We start from the raw sequence: 25474 nt of genomic DNA, 5'->3' as shown, positions 1-25474 counted from the left end.
ATGAGCATAGGTACAAGCTCTTTGCTGCCTTTAATTCGCTCTTAAGGTTTGCAGTCAGGATTCTGAGTCGCGCGTACACAGATGGGTTTTTTGTTTTACAATACCTTTTATAAACCTGAGCTTTCTTTCTAATTGATGCGCGCATTATTTTATTGATCCACGGTTTATCCGCTCGTTTATTAGGTGACATCAGCCTTCCGGGAATAAACTGATCAACGAGAGACAACAGCTTATTATTGAATGTTGTCTACAGTTCGTCTACATCACAGGAAATGGAACTATCTATGAAAACCATAAAAAAATGATTCAAGTTCCCTAATTATGGCGTCATAGTTACCTTTTTCATACATATAAACTTTTCTGTGACATTGCTTCAGCACTTCTACTCGTTTGCATACGACTCTGGCCGTTACCACTTCATGATCGCTAATTCCAGGTGTGGAATATTCTTGATCGGTGTTGGTGAGCGTATGAGTGATTTTGTACCAATCGGGAATTTTTTAATCTCGGGACGCTGATGCAGTTCTGCTGTCACGTGGAAGCTTTTGTACTTTCCGAGTTAAGGCCGGTAAATACCCGTAAAGACAACTTGGTGCAAGCATTGGACTAGGCCACTTTGCCTTTCTGAAATCTTGGCTACCTTTAGCTGAGACATGCGCGGAAAAATTTCTCTTGAGTCAAAATATTACGCGCTGCCCGCAACCTCTTTCCCAGCCACACTTCTTTAATAAATGGATGCGTTGCAGGCATTGGGCTGCCTGGGCGCTCTGCGCATGAACCAGCGACTGCTGCACGCGTACTGGGCTCTGTTGCTCGCCCTCCTTCTGGGTGACGCCTTGGCCGGGCTCGCCTGGCTCTTCCGCTACCGCGCGCTCGTCGCTGGACTCAGGGCCGGTCTCATGGACGAATTCCAGGTAAGCACTTTGACCAGTGAACTTTGGCGAGGACTTGAAGTTTTATTACCTGGCTCCATTGCAATTTTTTTGAGCAAGTTGTATTTTTTTCACCAAGATGTGATTGATTCATTTCCTGCGTACGAAAAGGTCGGCCACTTGTGACGGCAGCTCGTGGGAAAAAGGAGTGGTGTAATCTTTGCTCCAGTAATGCCGTGGTAATGCATGTGTGCTGACCCATGTTTCTGCTGCCGAATGCGTTCTTCCTTTCGCCCCTCTTCTGTGGTCAAAGATCTCGCCTGATGCTGCCTCAGGCGATCGTGCGGCGGCCTCCTTCAATGGCATAGTCTCGCATGTCGTTTAGGAAGGTGCTCGGGGTCTCGGTGATTGGCAGCAGTGCCTGTGGAATGTTTCGACGATGTCAACGCCATTGCATAAGGTCATAGGTACACAGCTCTTTCTCTGTGCCCTAAACATTTTCACTTATGTCTGTTCCACCGGATTTAATATGCTAGCCCTATTCTCAAAGATCATTTACGGCTTCCTCCATCTCATACATCCTTACGCACTGATCATTGTTTTAAGGTAAGAATCCCGCACTGCAGTACCAACCACCCTTTGCTTCAATTCACATATTCCCCGAACTGACATGACTGCAACCACCTCCCTGCCTTCATCACTGTCATCACCGATGTCAAAAATTTCAAGAAAAATGCATTTTTATTTTGTATGTCCCTCCTTACTGTAATGCCTCCGGGCCATGAAAGTATTGAAAAGAAAACAAATAAATAAGATGTGTTTTTTCTTGTCTTTTTCTTACATGTGGAGATTTAGACGTTTATAAGTCGATGACATCTTCGATTTAGCTTGTAAAGCTTTCGCCTACATGATGCGACCTTTTGCGCAAATGTCGTTCGGCGTGGAGCTTCGTGACTTCCGGACGACGAAAAACTTCTCAGAAATTCGCTTTGAAGGCAGACCAAGTACGGCAAACCTACATGTCCTCCTTGTGGTTCCGATAGCACAAGTTGGCAACGCCGGTAAGATGAAAGATGACGTTATCGAGTTTGGCAGCGTCGTCCCGTTCGTTGTAGAGACTCACCCGTTCATGATATGCGAACCAATCACCTACATCACGCTTATCGGTCCCGCTGAAGATGGCCGGGTCCCGCTGGCGAAGGAAGCGGGCGCAGACAACAGCAGGGCCCACTTCCACCGCTAGACCAGAATTTTGAGCCTCTCCTGGGCGCGGCCATTTTGCACCGACTGGCGTGCCGCGGTGCGGGCGTTTCTTTGGGGACTGCGCGGCTGCGGCAGCTCCGCGGGCGCGCCTGCATATAGCCGCGCTTCGGGCGCTAAAAAAACATTGCCGAGCATACTTCCGCAGCGTGGCTGTGTTGCAGGAAGTATTCACGTTATCAAAGGGAGTACATTGATGCGTTTTAATGACATTTAGCTACATTCACGTGAATTGTGCTGACGCTTAGAACGCGCTCGTGCTTATATCGCTACCGTCTTGGTGCTCCACTGCAAAAAAAAAAAAACTTTTTGTTCAATATCAAGTGTTAGCTGTGCGGCTAGCATGCAGTTCCAATTCCCATGCACTCTTAATCCTTCGGCCATAAAGTACCACCCACAAACAGGACTTTCTTGTCGCATGCGTGGTGCGCCAGTTTATCAAGAAATTACCGCTGTGAGCTTAACCGAGTACCAGCGCCAACAAAAACAAAATTTGTCATGGTTTATGTAACCTGGTGCATAAAAACGTACTTTTGCTCAAATTATCAAAGCTTGAATAGATATTAGCAGCGAATCAAGCTTTCACGAATTCTGAGGCCCGAAGTCGCTATTCTGTAGCTCTCGCCGCGTGTGACAGCGTTGCGTAGGCGTTTGGCTAAGTGTGAATGAATGTATTAAAATCGCACATATTTTCCTATGATTAAGGTAGATAGCAAAAGCAGAAAGACACTACGGTAAACCCTTTCCAGTGCCTATAATTATTCCAGTGCTTAAAATTATCATAGATGATAGCGCACGTAAAAGACGGCAACAAATGACACGCCAGAGCAGAAATCTGCTTAGAAGTGCCGGTTTCCAGTCCGTACGCTACCTGGCCGACTACTCCGTGGGAAAAATCCTTGCTGTTTGCAATAATATTCCAGAATTTCCCTGAGCAGCGCCGCCGCACCAGCGGCTCGGTGGAGCAGCGTCGCCGCTGCGGTGCCAGCGTTTAGAATCCTGAGCCAGCAGAATATCATCATTGAAAAACGAGACGCAGAAAAGGTGAAGTCAGGACACAAGCGCTAATCATCATTATCAATATCATCATGGTGGGCACAAACAACGAGACAGACGCGCACTGCCTCGCCGCACTTACATCCAAACGAACCGAAAAAAACTCGGAGATGTCACGTTAACGACTAACTGCGCGCAAGATAACCGCAGTACTGTCTGGTAGAGGGAAAATGCGAGTAGTGATGCACGGCACACACGCTCATACGTTATGATGAAGCGCTAGAACGACAGAAGCGAACACGTAAACATGCATCCTACGCGCGGAGCCGGCGCGACCCGCAGACCATCAGTCCGCGCGCGCCGATAGATGGCGACTGGTGTCGAGAGTAGGGGCACGCCAGCAGCCTGCGTGTGAGGGTAAAAGAATCTGGTCTATGCTGAACGCCCCCAGGCATAGGCCCCCAGGCGGGAGAGTAGTGCTGCGGAGCTCCGGGGCTGTGCCTGGCACGTTCACCAAATGTGAGCCGGCGGTTTATTGAAAGAAGCTGGGACGACAAGAGCAGCGGCGAAAACAATCCGAAGTCACTAGGCTGAGCAAAGCGCGCGCGCGCGTGTGCATGTGCGTGTGAGCGTGTGTGTGCGTGTGAGCGTGTGTGTATGTGAGCGTGTGTGCGCTCGTGTGTGCGCGTGTGTGTGTGTGTGCGTGCGCGTGTGTATGTGAGCGTGTGTGCGCTCGTGTGTGCGCGTGTGTGTGTGTGCGTGCGTGTGTGCGTGTGTGAAGGAGCAGCGAACACCCCCGCTCACTGCCTTTGCAAGCAACGGTTACGAGCCACGACTTGAGGCTATCAAAAGCACAGCAGCAGAGAGCGTTTCGAACCGCACCACATCGATAAAACCGTCGATGCCTACATCAGTAGTACTTAAGTTTCCCTGTATAATTTGAAAGTGCAATTCCTGAAGCGCTTCGCTCATATGCGCTCGGGCTTCACGTGTATTCCTTTTTGAGGCGTGTTTTTTTGTTTTGGTTTCAAGGCATTAAACTCAGTTGCAGGTTTGCGCCAGTCCCGTTATCCTCGTCTTCGTTGTCTGTCCTTTCTGTTAGCGGCCAATTTATAGCTTCCTTCTTCCACGGGACACGTCGCAACTACGGTCTAGTTGCACATTCCTCCACGTTCACCAAACCTGGTGTCGAGAGCTCTTCTCATACCTGAGGGTCGTGGCGTCTCTCTCCAGCTGCGCACTGTCTTCATGCACTCCTCCATCCACGGTAACAACCTTTCGGTTCTGCATTTATACTACTGCTACTGTATTTAATACTGCTACTACTACTACTACAACGGCCCGGAACACACGGAACGGACCCTCTATAGCTGCCGCTCGAAAATTAGAGGGGACCCTTAATAATCATTCCGCGATGGCAAAGCGCCCGGATTAGATCTTCTGTTTGCTTCAAGAGCAAGGGTTTAATTCTTACCGCAGTCTTCCCTCTCCCTCCATGTTCTGCGGTCGAATTCCGCTGAGTTGTTCTCGTGGCAACCATTCTCAGGTTGGGCATTGCTCCGCACGCGTCATAGCCTCCTCCGTCTAAGCTAGCCGCCCTGTGGGTTCTTCACGTGACAGCCAATTCGGAGCCTCACCCCTAAAAGCAGAAACGGAAATTACTACCTTCCTACTTTGCCACACGACAACCGTACACAACAATACGCCGGGCACTTTGTATTCCTGGTGGGGCTTTTAATACGAACGCATTAAAAAAAAAGAGGGGCTGTCGCTCGGCAGAACCTAGGTCGCTTTTCATCGCACTACAGAGGTCCAGGCCAACTGCTTGGGCTGCGAGCGAGTTCAGTTTAGTTCCAAGCCGGTGTCGGTCAAACATTACAGGACACGCTGGAGGCGGGTAAGTGGGGATGAAAAGTCTCTAGAATAGACGACGACATCGTCCAGGTAACAGACACACGTGTGCCACTTGAGTCCGCTGAGAATTGTGTCCATCATGCGCTCGGATGAGGTCGGCGCATTGCACAAGCCGAACGGATTCAGGTTAAATTCGTAGAGGCTGTCGGGCCGAAAAAGGCGCAGGGTAGTAGCGGAATGGGCGTGCTCCGTCCCAGAAACCCGGCGCGTGTTGGTGACAAAGCCGTGGGACACGGCCCGGAAAGCCAGACGCATAACATGTGGGGCCTGGGACTACGCCATGACTACGCGCAGGTGGCAGCGGGCGACGGATGGGTGGGAGACGTAAGCATCCTGCAGTGAAGGCAACTTTAACGTATGTGAGAGGGGCGGTCACAGGCGGAAGCCGAGGGCTGGAGGGCAAAACGCCGGATAGTGTGTCGATGCGCGAGATCCAGGGAGGACCGCAGCGTCACAGGCAGGAGCGACAATTTTCGCGCCACCTCTTCCTGTATAAAGGCCCTGATCACGAGAAGCAGTGAGGCCGGATGAAAAACAATACTGCATACCGCCGGCGCAGGAATCGACTCGTCGAGCACTCCGAAACGGCGAGTAGAAGTTCTCTGCTTCCTGAGAACGTCATAGGTTTGGCAAAGCTCGATAACATCCACGACAGTTTGTGGTTTCTTGGCTAGCAGCATCAGCAAAACTGCTATGACTAAAATTTCTGTATGTTTTACTTAAACCCAAACTCGCACCTGTACCTGAGTCTGGCGCTCTTATAACCAGACTCGCCACTTTCATGTACTCTGCCTAGCTCCTTACTCTGCAAACACTGCATACCGAACGGTTTTGGACAAAAGCACTTTTAAACGGAAAAGAGTGCATGAACGTGGTTTTTTCATTTATTATAATATTTCACTATAGCAATCAATATTTCCGCAGATAACCCTTGGGCAGGCTTGCATATTTTTTGCTATTAAAGTTTCTAATATCCTCGAAAGGGTCACCCATTTGTTTTCAATGGCAGTCCGAAGTGCTCGATACGCTGGATGGAAACGCCATTAAAGAAAGCTACTAGTACGAAGAATGGACCATTGCCTTCAATATTCCCATACGAGTACCTTACAGTTTTGCAACATTCGAAAATTTTGTCCAAGAATGTTCGACTTCCAATCGCAGAGCTGTGGCGCTTTTTGAGCAAAGTTTCCTGCTTTTTTTCGGAGTGACCTTCATCCAATCGCACACCATGCTTCGCGTCTTCCGATCGTTGATAGCCGTCATCGAGTGAGTCGTCGAGCCGAGGTCTCTAGGTCAAGAAGTCGGGACTGTTCCGCCGTAATCGGAGGATTGAACCGAAAGTTTGTGGGCCACCTCTTCTTTAGCGACGCCCTCCCTTACGGCGGCTTGTCGTCTCCGCCGCCATGGATGCCAAATCGCGTCGTTGCGCTAGGGATTCTAATGAGTCGGTTGTACAAATTCCTGGTAGACGTAAATGGAGGGACCGACGAGATCTAACTTATTAAAATTACATGTGGGAACTGTTTTTAATGCAGTTGTCTTGTAAACTCAAAGCCATGCAGTTACAACAGGGCAGAAAGCTGAGCTAGTTGCTATATACTCATTGCGAAAAATTCAGGCGCTAACAAACAACGACACCGAGGGAACACAGCGCTTACTCGCAACTACAAGAATTTTTATTCACAAGCTTCTATATATACAACAAAAACCAAAACAAACCCAGAGTAATCACACGCCACATGCCGACCGATGTGCAGGAAAAGATTACCTTGCTGTTTTCAATCGCTCTTTCAAAAAACATATCTCTCTGCTAGACAAGCCAACCGAAGGGCCACTAACACATGCATGCCCCGTTTCCGTGCTATGATAGGCTTAAACTATCTCTCGCATTGCACGATCTCGGTGACGAAAAAGAACACCCGTTTTGGAAAAAAAAAATGGGAGAACATTTTTTTCTTGTTCTTGCTGCAGCTACGACAATGCAGAACCATATTGTTTGAAGTGTCACCTTTTTCCATATCTCCGGCATGCTCCATCAACCGCACATTCAAACAACGACCACTCTGGCCTACGTACACTTTTCCACACGACAGGGGGATCTTGTACACTGTGCCCACTTTGTACGCTACGTACGGTGATCTGTTGTTTATTGTTTATTGACGTTTAACGTCCCAAAGCGACTCAGGCTATGAGGGACGCCGTACGGCGATCTGTGTCTGACAGCACAACCGCCATTTCTTTTCTTCGCGCCCGGCTCTGCCTTAGCTTCAATCGCACGACATAACGTTGACAGTTTTTTGGGCGCCGAAAACATGACATGAATGCCGTACCTGCCAGCAACTTTCTTAATCCCATGGGAAAGTCGATGCACATACGGTACAATCACGGGTTTGCTGTCTTCTTTCTTCTCGTTTTTCCGCTGGCCCTTTACCAGCGAATAACCTTCTCGCTGGCTCTGCCGATCACGTGACGTGGATATGCGCTGTTGCCCGGTCTTTCGACCTGATACTCGACACTTTCCTTGATGCGATGATGGCACGACTTTGATACAGCTGACTTTGAACACGAGACCGTGATTCCATCCTTGATGATCTTCGAATGTGTTGACGCAAAATTCAACAAGCCTTTTGAGGAACACGGACGGTAACTCCAACAAAGATGGTCCGGGTTCTTAATCAATCGAAGGTCCAGAAACTGTAACTCTTCCCCACTTGGAACCTCGTGCGTGAACTTGAGGTCCATACCACTATTCTGAAACAATTTCACGATGTCTATTACCCTGCGTACGAAGCTGTCACAGTTGTCGACGATGATGAAGTAGTCATTAACATACCGAAAGGCCTTCCGAAACAGGTCAGCTGAATTCAGCTCTATCGTCTTGTTAACAAAGCCTAAAAACATGCTGCTAAGAGCAGGAGCTACCCTAGACCCAATGTACACACCTGCGCGCCGCACGAAAAAACGGTCACCATAACCAATTACTGTAGACATCAAATAGAACGACAGAATTTCCAGGAAAGATTCAAGGGACACACCGCACCTTTCAATAAAACCCTTTTCATCATTGTCACCAGTGATGCATGAATGGACGCACCTCATTAACAAGTCGTGCGTCATTGAATGGTACAGTTCGTCTACATCGATGCTGAGGAAATGTCACTGCCCAGGGTTTTCATCCAACAGGTACTTGACCACGGCTTCTGAGTTCTTGACACTGTATGGGTCGTCTATCTTCAGAGATCCTAAATTGCTCTGTAAATACTTTGAGACGGGATCCTGCCACGGAAAGACGGGACTATGCAACGGAAAGGCATACCTTTCTTATACGTCTTCACGCTGAAGAAGGCTTCCAGATGAGTTGCTGAGGCTGCCTTCACTGAAGACGCTAGACGTAGAAGGTTGTGGAAAGAGAAGTTTATTTTTTTCGAAAGGAGCTAAAATACAAGGTTGAAAATACAAGGTAGAAGGTTGTGGCTCTGAAGAAGTTCCACTGCCTGCTTCTTCACTGCGTTCGCTTTGAATTGCACTTCTTTAAAATTCTTGTCAACCGCCCCTCTCGTCTTACCCTTGAACGTGCCGGTAGGCATGACGACGAACACTCCATCCTTGTCAGTAACCAGCAGCCGCAGGTCATGTTCCTGCATATATCCAACCAGCTGGTCTGTGCTCCTGCGCTTCCTTAGCTTCTCTTCGGTCCTCTGCAGCACCGACAGGCATTCGTCCGCGCATCTCGGACGACAGTCGCTAGGAACGCGCCCATACACGGTCTTTGAGAAAGCAAGCTTCTCCGCGGGATGAAGAACGGGCTCAAAACCAAACTTCGGTCCCAACTGTAAAACCTTCCGGAGTTCCGCTGAAACAGGCTTGTCCCCTAAACCGATGACGGTGCCTTCTTTCGTGAGATCGCGTAACGCGAGAGATAGTTTAAGCCTATCATAGCACGGAAACGGGGCATGCATGTGTTAGTGGCCCTTCGGTTTGCTTGTCTAGCAGAGAGATATGTTACTTGAAAGAGCGATTGAAAACAGCAAGGTAATCTTTTCCTGCACATCGGTCGGCATGTGGCGTGTGATTACTCTGGGTTTGTTTTGGTTTTTGTTGCATATATAGAAGCTTCTGAATAAAAAATTCTTGTAGTTGCGAGTAAGCGCTGCGTCCCCTCTCTGTCGTTGTTTGTTAGCGCCTGGATTTTTTACAATGAATGCAGTTACAGGTCAGCTCGGGAGGATTGAAGACGGCGATCCAGGACTATGCGCTAAAAAAGAAAGGGCTGAAGGATACCCACTCGGCTCTATGTGCAGGCATAACATAGCGGCGTAAACTGGGATGTCCCCTCCATCACAAAAGGCAGCGGGAGCAACGCAGACTCGTACAGGTTTGTAAGGCAGACGACTCGCTCGCAAGAAGCGCGGGCATTCGCAAGGAATGGCGGGTCATCGGTTCGCTAGCGCCGCCTACTTGCTCCGACCTGGGAGTGACTGCTAAAAACGCTGCGTACTAGTAGTAGCCTTCCGAATTCAGGAGCATTGTCGTGGAGCGTGCGGACTGCTCCGGATCGGCGATTGGAATTAACCACAACTTGAACAAATTCTCCTTGCTTCTTAGCTCAGTCATATGTTTACCCCCTTTTGCTGTCCAGTTCTTTGAGATGCTGCAATCGATCATACAGCGCCTGGAGAATTCATGTCTCCTGTTGTGACTACTAGTGAGTTTCTCGAGTGAAGCCTTAATTTAATGCTGACATCACTGAGGTCTTGTGCACTACTGATTCCTCACGTGCGTTTCCCACAGTTCTCTGTTTCATGTTTCTTTTCACGCTTCTTTATATAAGCGGCCAAGCCTCCCCACTCCCACTTGGTCACTCAGCCTCCAGTATTGTATAATTATATAAAGAAATTAGTGCTTTGCTCATTACATCGGTGCTACCTTGTGCAAATATCATGAGTGCATTTTGCGGCAGCAGGCTTGATTCATCGCGGCTGATTGCAAAACAGTTCCTCGGCACGGGCAGTTGTGTAGGCTTCTTTGAAACCGACTGGCTTCGCCTCACCTAGGGGGCAGAAACGTGGGGCAGCTCATTCTCTGCTTGCCTCTGCAGGAGGGGTACGGCCTCCGACCGGGCTACCGACTGCTCTGGGACCGGCTGCAGGGCGAACAGCGCTGCTGCGGGGTGGACGGGCCCGAGGACTACAACGCCACCGCGTGGCTGCGCGAGCAGCGCATGGCCCACCCGTGGATGCGGCACCAGGTCCCGGCCTCGTGCTGCCCGGCCGCCCGGGCCGAGGCCGCCTGCCTGGACCGCTCGACGGGCGCCTATCGGTCGCCCTGCCACGAGGCGCTGCTCCGGTGGCTGCAGCGGAGCGCCGACCTGCTGTGCGTGCTGGGCTTCTGCGTGATGGCCTTCCTGAAGCTCTGCTTCCTGGGCATCCTGCGCTACGAGATCCGCGAGATGGTCCAGAAAATCCGCATCCTGAGCAGCGACCACCCCGAGTCGGCCTCCTTCGGCCACAAGGGCGACGCGGCGCTGCTGCTCGAGAAGCGCACCAAGAACGGCAACAACAACGACGACGAGGAGTGCCGCCACAAGTCCAGTCCCGTGTGACGGACGACATCGCATTGCTTGCTTGCGTTGAGAGGCAGTGTCGCGGCTGTCGAGCAGGATGTCTGGTGGGTTACAGTTTAGGGAAAGAGGCGCGATTTTGCTCTGAGGCGTTGCGCAACACGAGCGTCACCTATTAAAGAAAAAAAAAAGATATCGTCAAGTAATAAAGCACCAGTAAAAGTACTATTCCTTTCAATGCCAGTATGATTCTGCAGCCGTTCGCAAGAGCGGCTAGCGCTGAATTACATGCCGGTCTGTACGTCACTTGTAGGGCGTAATGATTTGTCGAACTCAAAGGAACAGATAAAAAAAGAAAATAATGAAAGAGACAGTGAAATACAATTCCGTCGTTTTTTACAGCGTCTTGCACAAATGAGGGATTGCTGAACAGGTTACAGAAAAAAAGCGTACCATTTAAAAAGGTAACACTATGAAATATTCAGAGCCAGGTGGCTCCTCTGGATTATATTTCGAATTCAGGTAAAGCAACATCTCAAGCGACTCAGTTCGAAGCGTGTCAGGATTTTGTGTTCGTGTTGTTTCCTACTTTTTTTTTAACGTCAGGCAAGCAATGTGATGGTTCGGGATCGGACAGCTGGCCACCCAAGGCCTTCTCCTGTGCTGGTTCTGAGACAGGCGTGTGGTGCTGCACAAAATAGGGACATTCTGCGCGTCAGATGACGCTTGTTTTTGGCGCTTGCGTTGTCCTGGGACTTCTTTTGTGATTACTGCTGTCAGAGAGAGCCGTGAAGATGGACTCCAGCATTCGGACAACCTGTGTTTGTTACTCAAGGGAAGCGGCTGTCTTTGCCTCACAACAACGCACACTTCAGAAGTGGCAGAGAAACGTGTGTGAACTGGCCTTATGAGTCCGACGGAAAAAAGCAAAGTATTACCAAGCCTGAACCGAAAGTAGTTTATAGTAGTTTTATTTCCACGGCGCTCAATGAAAACGAATTGATTTGTCAAAGATAACTCATTAAGAGAACTAGGCTTCCTGCTGCAGTTTAATTGCTCAATGTTTTTAATATGTGGTTATAAATTATATAAACGCCCTTTGTTTAAATGCTACTCATAGGCTGTATTTTACTCCTGAAAACTGCTCTTTTATTTGCTAAGTAATGGGCTTAGACTAAACGGAAAGAATACTCGATCTAAGGAGCCTTAGGGAACACAAGCCCTTGACCTTTTTGTATGTTGCAAGCCATAGGAGTGCGACAAGGGGGGCTAATGGGCACCATGAAAGAGGCGCCACACATATTGTTTTTTTTTTTTGCGGTGGCGCGGCCATCTCACGGTCAGCGCAGCAGTCGGCCCCAAATCAAATGTTACCTTGGCCCAGGGCAAGAAGTTGAGCGCTTGTATGTAGATAGATATAGTTGCTTATTTTAATGCAGCAACATTCCAACGCGATGACGCCGCCACTATATTGTTGTAGTGAAGCCGTGTGCACGCTGACTCTCTAGGTAGGGACGTGCTGTAGGTCTTTTTGCGCGATGTGTGAGCATGATGGTGTGTGGGTTTGGTTCACAACTATGTACTATTTTACTGCAGTTACATGAATAACTCGAAAATCTCCGGGTGAGAACGCAGTCGCCACCTTGCGCTGGTCGCAGTCCAAGATGTTCACAAGCAGGCGAGCAGTCCAGTTCACCGCTCGTATTGTTTTTTTTTTTTTTCAGCTGCCAGAAGTTGCCATTAGCGTTAGCTGTGCTTAATCTCCAGCTTATCTGTCGCGGTTGTGCTAAAATGAGCGTAATCTGAAAGCTATAATTAAAATATCTAAGAAAACAACAACACATTGTCTACACAGTTGGCAGTAGGTTATTTCTACTAGTTGAGACCCTGTCTTCGATGCGAAGCGCCGCCCTGACAACGGCGCAACCGACAGCGGAACTACATATGTGCACGTCTGGGCGACGAAGTCGGTCGTATGCCTTCTGAGGTCTGAATCTCTGGGATATTTTTTCACGCTTCGAGGGGCGGTCACGAAGTAATGCCGCTGCTTGCTCCTCTCTCTTATCAGCGCTCCACGAGCATTGGCCGAGAGGAAAGCCTTAGCGCAGAGAGGACGCGACCGCGTGGCTTGTGGCCGTTGTGTAAGCCGTGATGGAACTTGATAAAGAAAGGAATTTCGCGTTTCAGACCTAGATGCCTTCATGTCAAGAATCTGTAGCAGTTAGAAGTAGCTGTGAGGCTGGTTTCAGTCATAAACTGCATCAAGATGTGTTCATCAAAATATGAAGGGCCACATGCATCAAATAAAATAGCACACCCCATCAGAGACATCAAATAAGGGAGAGGCATTCGTATCTGCAGTGCTTGTTTTCTTCTAATACGTGGGCCCTGCTCTAGTGAAACAACTCCAGATCTCGTGTAAAATAGCCAAGAAACTGCTCGAAGCGCTATGAAACTTCAGCGCGCCTTTTAGTACAGGAAAAAACACAAAGAATGAACGCCCGAATTTTATAAATCAGAAAACCTTGAGCACCTACAGAAACCTGGGTTCCTGCTGCATCTACGCTCAGTAGATGCGAAGGACCTTTCTGTGCAAAGCGTCAACATACCTCTCGGTTTCGCACAGCGAGAGAGTGTGCTGCAGTTGAACACCTGCTGCGGCGCAGGGCTCTCGCGCAGTGGCCGGCGAAGCTCATCTGCTGGCGGCGCCGTGCGGCGCGAAAATTATATTCCTGCAGATATCTCAGGGTCAACGGGGCGGCAAGCTGAGCTAGTTGGTAAACATCCATTGTGAAAAATCCAGGCGCTAAAAACAACGACACAGAGGGGACGCAGCGCTGTGTCCCCTCTGTGTCGTTGTTCCCCTCTGTGTCGTTGTTTGGTAGCGCCTGGATTTTTCATAATTAATGATGTCCCGGGTTTGAGCGCGATGATTAGTGCTTTCACACCAAAACTTTTCTCCGAGGTGTTTGCCTGCCGCTGACCGCCGGGCAAATTCGGCGCAACAAAAGCGCAGTGCATTGGGACCCTGTATGCTTAGTGCCAAGAGGAGAGAAATATTCCCCGGAATCCCCAAGTCACTGTTGTTTCTAGATTCCGCTCCGCTTCCAGAACTTGCTAGCTTCTTCCTGGGCTGGTAAATGTACGCGAAGGGTTTCAGAGCCTTTGATGTTGCCAAATTTTGTGTACTTCCGGTAAAAGTCTTCTATGACCGTAGGCGCCAAATTGTGGCCGGTTACTTGCACCCAGTTGAAATGCACCGTCAGAATGAAGCAACCTGCTCATTGAATAGTTCGAAAGAAACAAACATATGTCACAAATATAATGCAGTATTGACCTAGTGTGCGCGCATAAATGATATCACTCGTGGCGGAACCTTAACTTGCACGTGACCGAACTCTAATTGCTGCCACTCTGATATGCGCACCCAGTACTTCTTGGTTAGGCGTAAAAGTACCATACATTCTCAGAATTGAACAGGCGTCAGTAACCCACGCGATAGTCGTGTGTGTTCTTTTCCTTTCGTCTCCGTCTTGTCGCGCTTTGGAGCCCATCATGACCGCACTATTGCTGCTTCCATTTGCTCGGCGTAATTTCACCATCGCAAATGCAGTCACACGAATAGACGAGTGCTCAGCTAACGTTTTCAGGACTGCTGATAACCGTCTGGAAGGGTGCACATATTACATAATACATAGGCAGCTAGGACCAGGTGCTTGAAAACATCGTACGCCGGAGTGCGCTCTAGAATCAGAATAGAACTGGATAGTACATGTTGCTGGGCTAGTTGGTAGCTGGCTTTCATTCATATCACTGCGGTAACCACCACTAGAGTAATGGGAAAGCAATGACGCCTCCTTGGCACACGTCGCCCCTCATTGCCTCTTTTTGCGTTCCTTAATTCACCTTAATTCACACTTAATTCACTCATAATTCACATTAAGTATCCCTAATTCACCTCACTGCACCCTTAATTAACTTTACTTCGCTCTTATTTCATCTTAGTTCACTTTAATTCAGTCCAAATTCACATTAATTCGCAGTCCTTCACCCGCAATCCGTTATTTGTTTCATTTCTGTTCTTAATTTGTGTAATTCATTAAATCGATCCTTTCCTCTCAGTACCTATTTCGGGCTTTAAAATTTGGCGCTAGGCTGGGCCCACACATCCAGTCACGTGCTCTCACACTTCCGGTGTTTTCAGATTTGGCGCCACACTCTGCCCAAACTCCGCCCACTTTTGGGCATTTTTCCTCTAATTAATTAACTACTCATCCGATTTCAAAACTCCTTTTTTGCGCAGAATCCTCACATAAGCCTTTTTTGATTTCAACCACTCATTTGACTTTATGTCTTCAGAGTTCCCCACAACCACTCCCAACACGTTTTGATGGCACGCTTTGTTGACACTACCTCGCGAACATAGCCAAGTAATGCATTAATAAACAGTCAGTTGTCAGCCAGCGCCCGTGTCGTCTATTCTTTCCTGTCCATAGCTTCAGTTGCGCAAAGTTGGTAAGAATGATGTTAACTAGCCTGATACACAGTTCTTTCGAATTATTTCGTCCCAGGTTATGCATCACAGTAGCAAATTTGAGCTCATATGCGAACAAGTACTGTGTCCTCGGTCATTTTGAACTAGGCTGTTAAACCATTACTGCGAAAAGTGCGCCGTGGGAAAGCCTATAGGAGGCGAAATCGACGAAGAAGCAGTTGCACTGTTTTCTGGGTGTACTTAACCGTGGCCTCGCATGAGATCGCTCAGGGTTTTGACCTCAAGCAAAGTGGTCTGCCGATCGTGTATTCCTTTTGTTTTTCCTCCTGCCCTTTTTTACGGCGTGATTAACTGCGGAATATACGCTAGAAAAGGCTTCTGAGACTAACACGACCTGTCGTCATGGCGGCCTCATTTTCCAGTTCGCGGTCGACGCTGGAAGTAAGCAACCATCCGCGTTGACACAAGGCATGAAATTCAGGAGCAGTGGAAAGGTGACAGCAAATGCCCGCGTTTTCGCCACCTGTATTCAGGAGATTTCTTTTTTTAGGAGATTGCCTTAAGATGGTATCATATCTGCACGCACTGCACCACACTGTTTTTCGGTCAATGCTTTGAAACAACTGTCCGGCCTTTTAACAAACTTCGTAGCCAAAAATAGACTTTCATACCGCTTTCCTAAGCGAAACTGGCTAATTGGGATTGGCACGAGCTTTATACTTGCCTTCTGCAACGGTGCATCGCAATATTTATAAAGTACACATCCATGTTGAACACACGCCATGTCGTGTGTTTTTGACTAGCGTTTTAGAGCACCTTTTTACTAGCTGAAGAAAAGTATCACGAATTAACAAAAACAAAATCAGCAGACCTTACCAGCGCGTTCCGAAGTATACGCGACGAAGAAAGACAGCCAGCATTTTCAGGCTTGTTAGACTACTTCCTGAAACAGTTCAAACTACAACGTTGACTGACCGCTTTCAGGCGCAAGCAGGAAAGACGGCAACAGGGTCCCCACATATCTTGAAAAATCAAATTCGGCGTGCCATAGACGAGCTACACGTCCGCGGTATGTTACGGCCATATCTTATAACCCAGCCAGTGCGCACATAGCGTTTCTATATCCCATTTTTGCTGATGGGATACCTCATTTCCGGAAATGAGGTGTAGGCAACACAAGATCAAGACGTCGGGCTAGTGGCACTGCATACTTGGAAGAACAGCGCTGGGAACAAGGTGACGGACGAAAGTGAGGACAGATACATTTCCGGAGCAAAGGCATATATGAGGTTAAACAGAAACGGGGGTGTGCCAGGGCGATGCTGCGTGATCACCGAAATAACAGTGTATTCTTGTCACAGTGATAGAAATATTAGAAACGTGTGAAAAAACTAAAAGCGACAGAAATCCGATAATGCGAAGGGCCGGAAGCTTGCAAAATGATAAAACCATGGCCGAAAGGCGGGTTTTATCTTCCACGCTTTTTCCCAGCGCTCTTGTTGGTATGCGTGACCTCCCAGTCCGTCACCCACGTGCAGAGAGGGGATTTAGAAACGCCTCGTCTTTGTCTATCTCTCTTTGTGTCAGCCCAATCGCCTTTGTCGTTATGGATATCTAGGCCTTTCTTTGCTCTTAGGGATTCAAGCGGTCTCTTCATTGGGCTCCTGCATATATTACGGCATGAAGGATTGCTTGTAATGATGAAAAATTTCGTCGTACATTTTCAGGCTAGTGTAACAAAGTTCCAGCTGCATTGCGCTAAAGAACGTCGGATAACTAGGTTATGGCAGTTGCCTCAATATTCGTTTGCCTCAATATTCTCAATATTGAATGTTCTCGATATTCAATATTCTCTCAGTATTCATGCTGAATTCGTGCGAATGCGGCAACCGAAATACATTTGCCGCATTCAGTCGATTTGAGTATCACTATCGAGGAAGTTCGGAAGGCTGCAATTGCAAGTAAAGCTGTGTTCCCAGAGGAGCTCACCGTTTTTCATTCATCTCGGCACTCATCACGTGGTCTGCCGTTGACGTTATTTGCGCGGGCAGGATGCTGTAGTCACGGCTATGCGGAGGCGCATCATAGTGAATGAAGTGTAATCAAGATTGTGCTCGTTCTGAAATACCGATTCGAAAGCTGCTTTCTAAGTTAACCTTCTAATCCTCAATGCCAAACGCCAATGAAACTTTATGCACACTGTCAGAACTGTACCCTAAGAGAGAAATTCTTTTACTTTCTTCTAACTAGGCTAGTATGGCTAATTCAACGAATGAAGGCTGAGGCCAGGTCGCAGAAAAAAAAAACATGATTGTAAGAGACCACAGCATTCATACTCAATGTATGAGATAACTACTACGAACTCTCCACGTTTACAGCAGGCGCGAAGCAAAGCTTGAGTTGATTCTGGCAAAGCTAAATTCTTCTGGCGGCTACGACCAAGAATGTCATTTTCGCACGTCATCTAATCGTACCAAAGAGACTACACCAACTGCACTGACATCGCGCGTGCAAATCGCGTGTCCTTCCGCCGGACCGAGAAGTGTTTAATAACAGGGAGCGGAAAGAATTTCGAGGCAAGAACCATTCCGTAAAAATGCTCTTGTGCGTGGCAACAGCGTTGTGAACAGATCGCGGGGCCGAGAGAGAACGGCGCCAGCCAGAATGTGCCTCCGGCGGTTTACAAGGGACAGCTCACACGGCCGCTGCCTTGCAAAGTCTCCCTTGGTCGCTACGCTCCTCCTTTTTTCTTACTTCGCACCGGCGAGGCGCCGCTCTCTTTTGTGGAGCTAGACAGCACAAACACTGTTGTAGACGCGCATGTTATATTTTGTAAAAAGAGAACGTGAGTGTAGGGTAGCGTTGTGAGTACAATGACGTGTACATAAACTAGCTTGGCATCGGGCAGATGCCACTCACCGCGCCAGCAATCGTTCCAGCGGCCGCCTCTTTGGCCGCGACGCTTGCGGACTGAAGAGCTTTGCGCCTTGAAAACTGTTGCTTAGCAGCACATAAACATATGTCTACATATATTTACAGGTATTGTTAACTGTAGACCACAGGAAGCACTGGTGAACTTTTTTTGTGAACTGTTGTGCTCTCGGAAGAAACGGAATAAAGGCACATGACTCCACGATCTGTGTGACTGTCACTCGCACTCTATCTGTAGAAACTAAACTGATTTAGCTCTTCGTTCATGACAGTAGACTGTTATCGTTTATGTAACTTAGTTTATTGCAAGTAACAAGAAACAATCTAACTGTTCGTTAGGAGGGGAGCAAGAGCTCGACAAATTACCTGCTCATCGTTGGGGCTCCCCGATCGTTCTGCCCTTTTCCAGTGCCCCTCCAGATGGAGCAGCTCTCCGCCCGTCTCAACCTTTGGCCCCTCTCCCCTCGGGTTCCCAGAGTGCCGTCGCCCGAGGGGAGCCGCCGCCGGCCATAAACAAGCGAGAGGTGTCTGGTTTTCGCCTCGCGAGGCGGGCTTAAGAGAATGACATACAAAAGGCACACAGGGTAAACATTAAAAGAAAGCGTAGTTTCAACACTGGCTTCGCCTTAGTGGTGACTCAGGGAAGAGAAAACACAGCAGGATATAACACTGCAAGGACAGTAATACTTTTTCCTGTAGCTTTACTACAAAAATGGAGGTAAATAAATCGCAACTTTTATTGCGAATAATGAGATCCAAACAGCTGGTCTACGAGGCAAGTGAGAAAATGTTCTGTTAACAAGGAGCAACATCATATTGGAAATCTTTTTTTTTGTGCGTGCAGCGGAAAGCTGTAAAGAGACGCTTTTTATATATTTCTGGGTCCAGATTTTTCTGCAATAAATTTTTAATGACAGGGGACGCCGTCACGAGCTGTGGGGTTATGTGTGCTAATTTATCAATCTCGTAGTTAGTTAAAAGTCTGGAAATGGTTTCTTTTCTATGCCGAAAACTGCAACCCGATTAGGTCTGGTAAGCTGGTTCAAAGTTTTGTTTTAATAGTTTCAGAATCGCTAGCTCCTTTTTGTGCATTTGATAATCAGTGAGAAAGTTCGGTTTTGCAAAAATCTCGGTAGTGTTCACAGAAATGCAAGTTTTCGATACCACGGAGAGGTCTTTCTTGCAGACGCCACAGCTTTGGATTCATATTTGGGTGTCAGAGCCCCGTACGAGTAAACTACGATCAAGGAGTAGATTACATGTGAGCGTTCATGGAAGGATCAAATGGGCCCTAGCTTCACCAAGCAGAGAGGACTGAAAAAACAAACAAACTGGGTGTCTTCCCATGATTTATCTACGGCGTGTGAAACGCGGCTTTGGCGGAATAAAAGCTTTTCCAACGGAAGGCAGAGTCCGAACTGTCTTACGCACAAACTCAAGATATTGCTGCTAGCCATGGGGTTTCTATGCTCTTTTCTGTACCCAGCAGAGTCTTTTCTGTGTGCCCGAATGTGAACAAGAGGAGAGCAGAGTACAAGTGTGACACGCGACATACGTAGTGCGTGGTTTGCGTAGTTTACAAGCTTCCTTGGAAACAACGAGTATCTTAGAATTTTGGAGAAGAATCACTTCCGAGATATTTGATTTTAGCTCTCGATAACGCATATTTTGTCTTGTAAACATTCAACTGCACTTGATGTGAAATTAACCAAGTAGAATGATTGAATAGCCAGTAATTTACCACTGCCCGTACCTCCTGAGCAGTATTACCGGTAAAAATGCGTTCGTGTCTTCTCCATATCTTAGACCGTCATTTGTCTGGCGTAACTTAAATATATCAGTAATGTATAACAGCAATATTATCGGACCTAAAACAACCCTTAAGAACCCCTGTAGTGGTGACCTTAATTTACAATTTTATGGTATTGTCACAGTATTTTTGCTGGTGCGGAGGCACTAGTAATCAGGTCACACGCAATTATTTTAATTCTTTATTTGCTGAATTTTCTAGCCAATATACTATTATGCGCGACTGAATAAAAGGCTTTGCGCCAGTCCAACAAGGTTTCAGCAGTTGCGAAATTATTTTCAACGTTATTTACTATATTTCCCGGAATTTGCAGTTGCATATTCGGTATTCTTTGTTATTCCGGTGAGAGCCAAACTGCCGAAGAGTAGTTATTTCCATTCGATGAACACATTGGTGTAATCGTCTGTTTAAAGCGTGCTATCTGGTGGAAATAAGCATAGCTGGATGCATCAATCTTTCTATAAATTCTGCTCGCTTAATAGTGACTGGTTCCTTTGTCATACCTATGCAACGCACTAGTAACTGCTAGAAAACGTCCCCATATGATTGGAATAGCTCCGTTTAAATCATTATAATCGCCTCCTTCGTAAATGACACTGACAAGAGCTCAGTATTGGTGGCTAGTCCTGTTTTTGTTTTGCGCTGCGCCTTAGATCCTTTTGAGTTCTGTAGATAACGCACGCAGTTCGTTAAATTGAGTTGATGTCTACGCAGTCTCCCGGCCGGGGGAGCTCCCCCTGGTCGGCTTCCCTATCGCCTAATGAGATGCTTGTGGAGGCTTTTCAACGCACAGACGTCCGCAGCATTCCTGTGGCGCTGGTGCCGAAGGATGGTGGTGCCATCAAAATGACCAACTCAGGACCGTTCGAGCTGCTCTCCAGGCAGCCACGTCCCTCTGTGAGGAAATTTCTGAGGTAAGGCAGTTTGGACGCGTCGGGATACTGTGCCGTTCACCAGACCTCTCCTGCTTAAAGGATCTTCCTAACTGCGCTTCTTTAGGGTCTATTCCGGTTAGCAGCTTCATTTCTTCCCATCTCGCCCGCACAAAAGGTCTAGTCCGTGGTGTCGACTACTGTATGTCTCCGGTGGAGACCCTCGACCTTCTCTCCGTGGCAGGCGTTCTTGCTGATGTAGCCGGGAGGTGAATAATGTGCGGGTACCAACTGAATCAGTCATTGCAACTTTTGCGGGTACTGCCTGCCCGTCAGAAATGTAACAACTGCTGGCGATATGGACCTAGTGCTGATGGTTGCAAGTCCACCTTGCGGCGTTGCCAATGCGGCAATGACCATGCATCGACTGCATGCACCGAACAGGACGACAAGTGTTGCCTTTGCGGGGGTGCTCATGCAGCAAATTCCCTGGATTGCCCTTCTCGGGCTCATGAATTCCAAATTATTCAGTTAATTGACCGCTAACACTGTTCGCGGCGTGAAGCCATAACCGAAATTAAATAAAGAGCGCACGGCTATGAGGGTGTGGCAGCCCGCTCAGGTGTCTCCCTTGATGCATCTATTTCTCAGGCCATAGTGACTGCTGCGGAAGCCTCAATGATAAAAATGGTTGAAAAGATTGTATCAACTGTCACAGAGTACATCTCTAACGCTCTCGCTACGCAGATTACACAGGCCATGCAATCTGTAATGACTTCTCACATGACACCAATGCCTTATTCCAGCCTTATGCCTTATGTCACTTATTTCAGCTTCAACGGATTTACGTTACCTCTTATCACAACATAATCCAGACATAATTATTTTGCAAGAAACTTGGCTTCCTCAACTTTCCTTATCGGTAATTTCTCCGCCCCAGGGACAAGTTAGTCCTGATGCTCCTATTCATAACTCCGGTGTTTCGAATGATGTCCCAATCACTCATGATGCAAAGATGATGGATTCAGATACGCGAGTCCTCAAACTCAGTGGCTCCCATATGTCAACCCGTCTTCTCTTCAAAATCGAAAATCAAAGAAACAACAGCCGGGCTCCAAGCCAAAGGAAATTATTTTGGGGCAGGCAGTTGCTGCTGCCCAGATTACGCTACCATAGCGGTGTTACGTATACTCCAGTGGAACGGTCCGTCACTTATTTCAGCTTCAACGGATTTACTTTACCTCTTATCAAAACATATTCCAGACATAATCATTTTGCAAGAAACTTGGCTTTCATCTGAAAAACATTTCCATTTACAGAATTATTCCTCATTTCGCCAAGATTGTCAGTCAAGAGGAGGCGGGTTGCTCATTCTGGTTTCTTCGAAATTCTGTCACAGTGCTGAAGTTGTTTTTCCGTTCTCTACTCAAGACTGTGAGATTGTTGAAGATTTGCGGGGTCGCAGCGGAGCACCAGCGCAAGACGACCAGCGTGGCAGGCTTCCCGTTCCGAACCGCCCGTGCCGGGCGTGTGCTCCGAGCACGCGCTGTCCATCTTTATTTTCTTCTAGCGCGCGCTGTAACGCCGATCTCAGCGCCGGCGCTTTATAGCGTCGCCGGGCGCTACAGGGCCCCCCGCCTAGACGGAACGGCGAAATGTACGCGTCGACGGGGCACAGATGGAGGTCACACGATGGAGGGAGGGTCCGGTAAGTTCATGTCAGAGTCCGGAAAGAGCCGTCGGGTGGAGGGCGCGGACTCAGGTGGACGAGCCTGGTTGCTGCGCAGTGGGCGAATGATGCAGGGTGCCGAGCTGACAAAGGATATTAGGGCAATGGAGGCCATTGTCGGGCTGTCACCGACTGTAGTGGTGCCCGCGGGCACAAGTGTCATTGGTGTTGCACCGTCGCAGCTGATGTCGGCGGCAAGCTGACACACAGAGTACGCCGTCGCAAGCAAGGGAGCGGCCGAAACGGCTCCGTGGACAGATGTGGTCTTTATCGTGGTGTCGTGTCGGAGCTGTAGCGCCAGCTTCAAGTCGTCCAAATAGGTGGAAATGGCTGGCTTACATGGCTCAGGTGCCCCTGATGTAGGGCGCGAGCAGTGCGGGCCGGCCACTACGGTTGGCACAGGTCTGACCGACGAGACAACGGTGACAGCTGTGGTGATGACGGAGGAAGTTGCTCGGTTCAATGCCAGGTGCTTGGGTAAAGTGGGAGTGGCAGTCCGGAGCGACTGGCCAGTGCTGATGCGCGTGTGGGCATGGTCGGGCTTGAGAGCAAGCGCTGACACTGGGTCAGGAACTGTTTCAAGCAAAGTGGGGCTGGAGGCAACCGCCATGCTTGTTACTGCTGTCACCGGGTTGGCCTTCTCATCCTGCTACTGATGACGAGTAGTGCTCTGCGGACCTTCAGAGGGGCTGGGAGTGTGACAAGCAGGCTTGGTCGTTGTCGAGGGCTCTTGAGCATCAGCGAGCGACGGCTTCAACCTCACAGCAGAGGCCTGCAGAGCTGTTGGCGGTAGAGACGAGGTAGATGGAGATGCCGAAAGCCTCGGCACGGCTGCTGCCGCAGAGTCGTCCTTGGCTGCAGGAGGCTCTGGCGACAACACCACTGAAGCGCAAGGAGGCAGGGCCAGAGACGCCGGTAGGATAGTAGTGGGAGCAAGACGCGAGGCGAAGCTCGTGCGGATCCCACCTGGTGTGGCGTCGAGAGGGACGGCCGGGCTGGAAACGCTGCGCAGGAGTGGCGGCGAGGGGCTGCTGAGGCGGGCCAGGTTCTGATGAAGGCTGCGTGGGCGCGAGCGAGGCCGGTGCAGGGCCAGAGGCTGGCGGCGGCGAAAACGGGTCCGCTGTGTCGTAGAGCGGCGGCGGAACATAGCAGGCGCCGAAGTCAGCCAAGACGGCCGCGCGCAGCTCATCGTATGGCCGGCAGCCGAAGGAAGAGTATGTGAGCCGACGCAGAGGTCGGGCGGGAGGATGTCGCAAAGGACTGCGTGTTTAAACGGCTGGATGGTAATACCGTTCAGGTACATCGCAGCCTCCAGTTGGGCGAACCACCCGCCGACGCCAGCAGGCCGGAACGCTGGGAGCGGCGGGTCGAAACTTGGGTCCTGCCAGTACGCCATGCTAGGACGCCGCGGGGATAGAAAGCACGGTTCGCCGTGTCACCACTGTTGAGGATTTGCGGGGTCGCAGCGGAGCACCAGCGCATGATGACCAGCGTGGCAGACTTCCCGTTCCGAACCGCCCGTGCCGGGCGTGCGCTTCGATCACGCGCTGTCCATCTTTATTTTCTTCTAGCGCGCGCTGTAAAGCCGACTTCAGCCGACTTTGTAATTCCAGGGTGCTATCCCTTCTCATTAGTGAATGTTTATTTTCCATTTTGGTGTGCAGGATACCAGGCCTCTAGATCTTCTACTAGTCAAATGCCAGAAGTCAGTTATGTTGGCAGGCGACTTCAATTCGCACCATGTATCGTGGGGATCTAAGACGAAACGCCTTTGGTATTGGGTTACAGATAACAACCTTACGTGCATGAATTCGGGTTTGGCCACCTTTCTTCGTGCGCAAACTGTATCTGTATTAGATTTAACTTTCTCCAGCCCTTGTGTTCCTGTTCTGAACTGGTCGACAGTTGATTGTGGAACATCTAGTGATCACATACCTATTGTTTTTGAGGTTAACTGCCGCTTAACTCCAGCGTCTTCACAGTTGAGGTAATATATCAATTATAACCCGTTTCAGTTTACTTTGCGCTCTACTCTTGCATCAGCGATTAGTTCTGACGACGAACATAATTCGAAAGACATTTGCTTGGCTATTCAGGAATGCCGTAAAAAGTCCGAATTCCTGGTGCGTACATTAAAAGGGACCAATTCAACTAGGTGGTGGAACGCAGATTGTTCGCGGGACTACAGACGCAGAAAGGCTGCATGGAAGAAGCTCCTCCACAATCAGTGCCCGAAAAATTGGCATGATTATAGGGTTATTGCAGCCACTTTTAAACGCACGATTTCACAAGCGAAAGACGATTGTGAATCTGAGCATTTCGATTTCCTAACGAAATCGGGAAACCGACGTGCACTTTTCAGATTTTTAAACTCGCGGAAAAAGATACCGGCTCCAGGTAATTTTCCCTGATGTGTCCTGACTCCGCAAGAAGCAATCGCAACCATTGAAGCTATTGCTAAAGGATTAGAGAAGCGGTTCTCGTCTGCACTACCTTTGCGCTCCGTGTTTGTAGCGTCAGTGGATCAGATTAAGTATGACCACCAGGTTACCCTTTCAGAACTTCCCCCTATGGTGATGAGGTTACCATCAGCTGCTCCTGGACCTGATAGGGTAACGTCAAAAATGATAAAGATCCTCTTTGAGGAGTGTCCTAACTCTTTATTACAGCTAGTAAATTATTCCATCAAACATGCTTGGATTCCTCCTGGATGGAAACTCGCCAAAGTGATTCCTTTACCTAAAAATAATGGCGCCGGCTATTCTCTGGAAAATATTATACCTATTTCATTCACATCGAATGTGGTTAAATTAATTGAAAGGGTCTTGCTCCTACGTTTTTCGGAGTTTGTGGACCATGAAAATATCGGTTTCCGTCGAAAATGTTCCCTATGGAATGCACATGTTCACCTCGAGAGTCGAATTCTCCTTGCGGGGCGTCAAAAAATGCAAGCTGCTTTAGTTACATTAGACGTAGCCAAATCTTACGGCAGTATGGAACACACCATATTATTGCAGACTGCAGTTTCCACACTA

General features: G+C 48.6%; 2 protein-coding genes across 12 annotated transcripts in view; one reads left to right on the top strand and one right to left on the bottom strand.

Moving 5' to 3' along the window:
• LOC149367592 (CD151 antigen-like) overlaps nt 1–18231 on the top strand; it is a 231785-nt gene extending 213554 nt beyond the window's left edge. For all 3 annotated transcript variants that reach the window (XM_089556231.1, XM_089556225.1, XM_089556217.1), the window contains 2 exons: nt 747–914; nt 10141–18231. In XM_089556231.1, coding sequence (XP_089412357.1) covers nt 747–914; nt 10141–10644 — 672 coding nt within the window. In that variant the 3' untranslated portion in view covers nt 10645–18231. The remainder of the gene's footprint in view (nt 1–746; nt 915–10140) is intronic.
• The window catches only part of LOC149367588 (uncharacterized), a 1242925-nt gene that overhangs the window by 658799 nt on the left and 558652 nt on the right, over nt 1–25474 (bottom strand). The window lies entirely within an intron of this gene.

This window comes from Amblyomma mixtum, chromosome 1 (genome assembly GCF_055824585.1).
Source record: "Amblyomma mixtum isolate Tamu chromosome 1, ASM5582458v1, whole genome shotgun sequence".
Taxonomy (NCBI): Eukaryota; Metazoa; Arthropoda; class Arachnida; order Ixodida; family Ixodidae; genus Amblyomma; species Amblyomma mixtum.
Note: the sequence above shows the minus strand (reverse complement) of the source record. Positions and strands in the feature narration are given on the sequence as shown.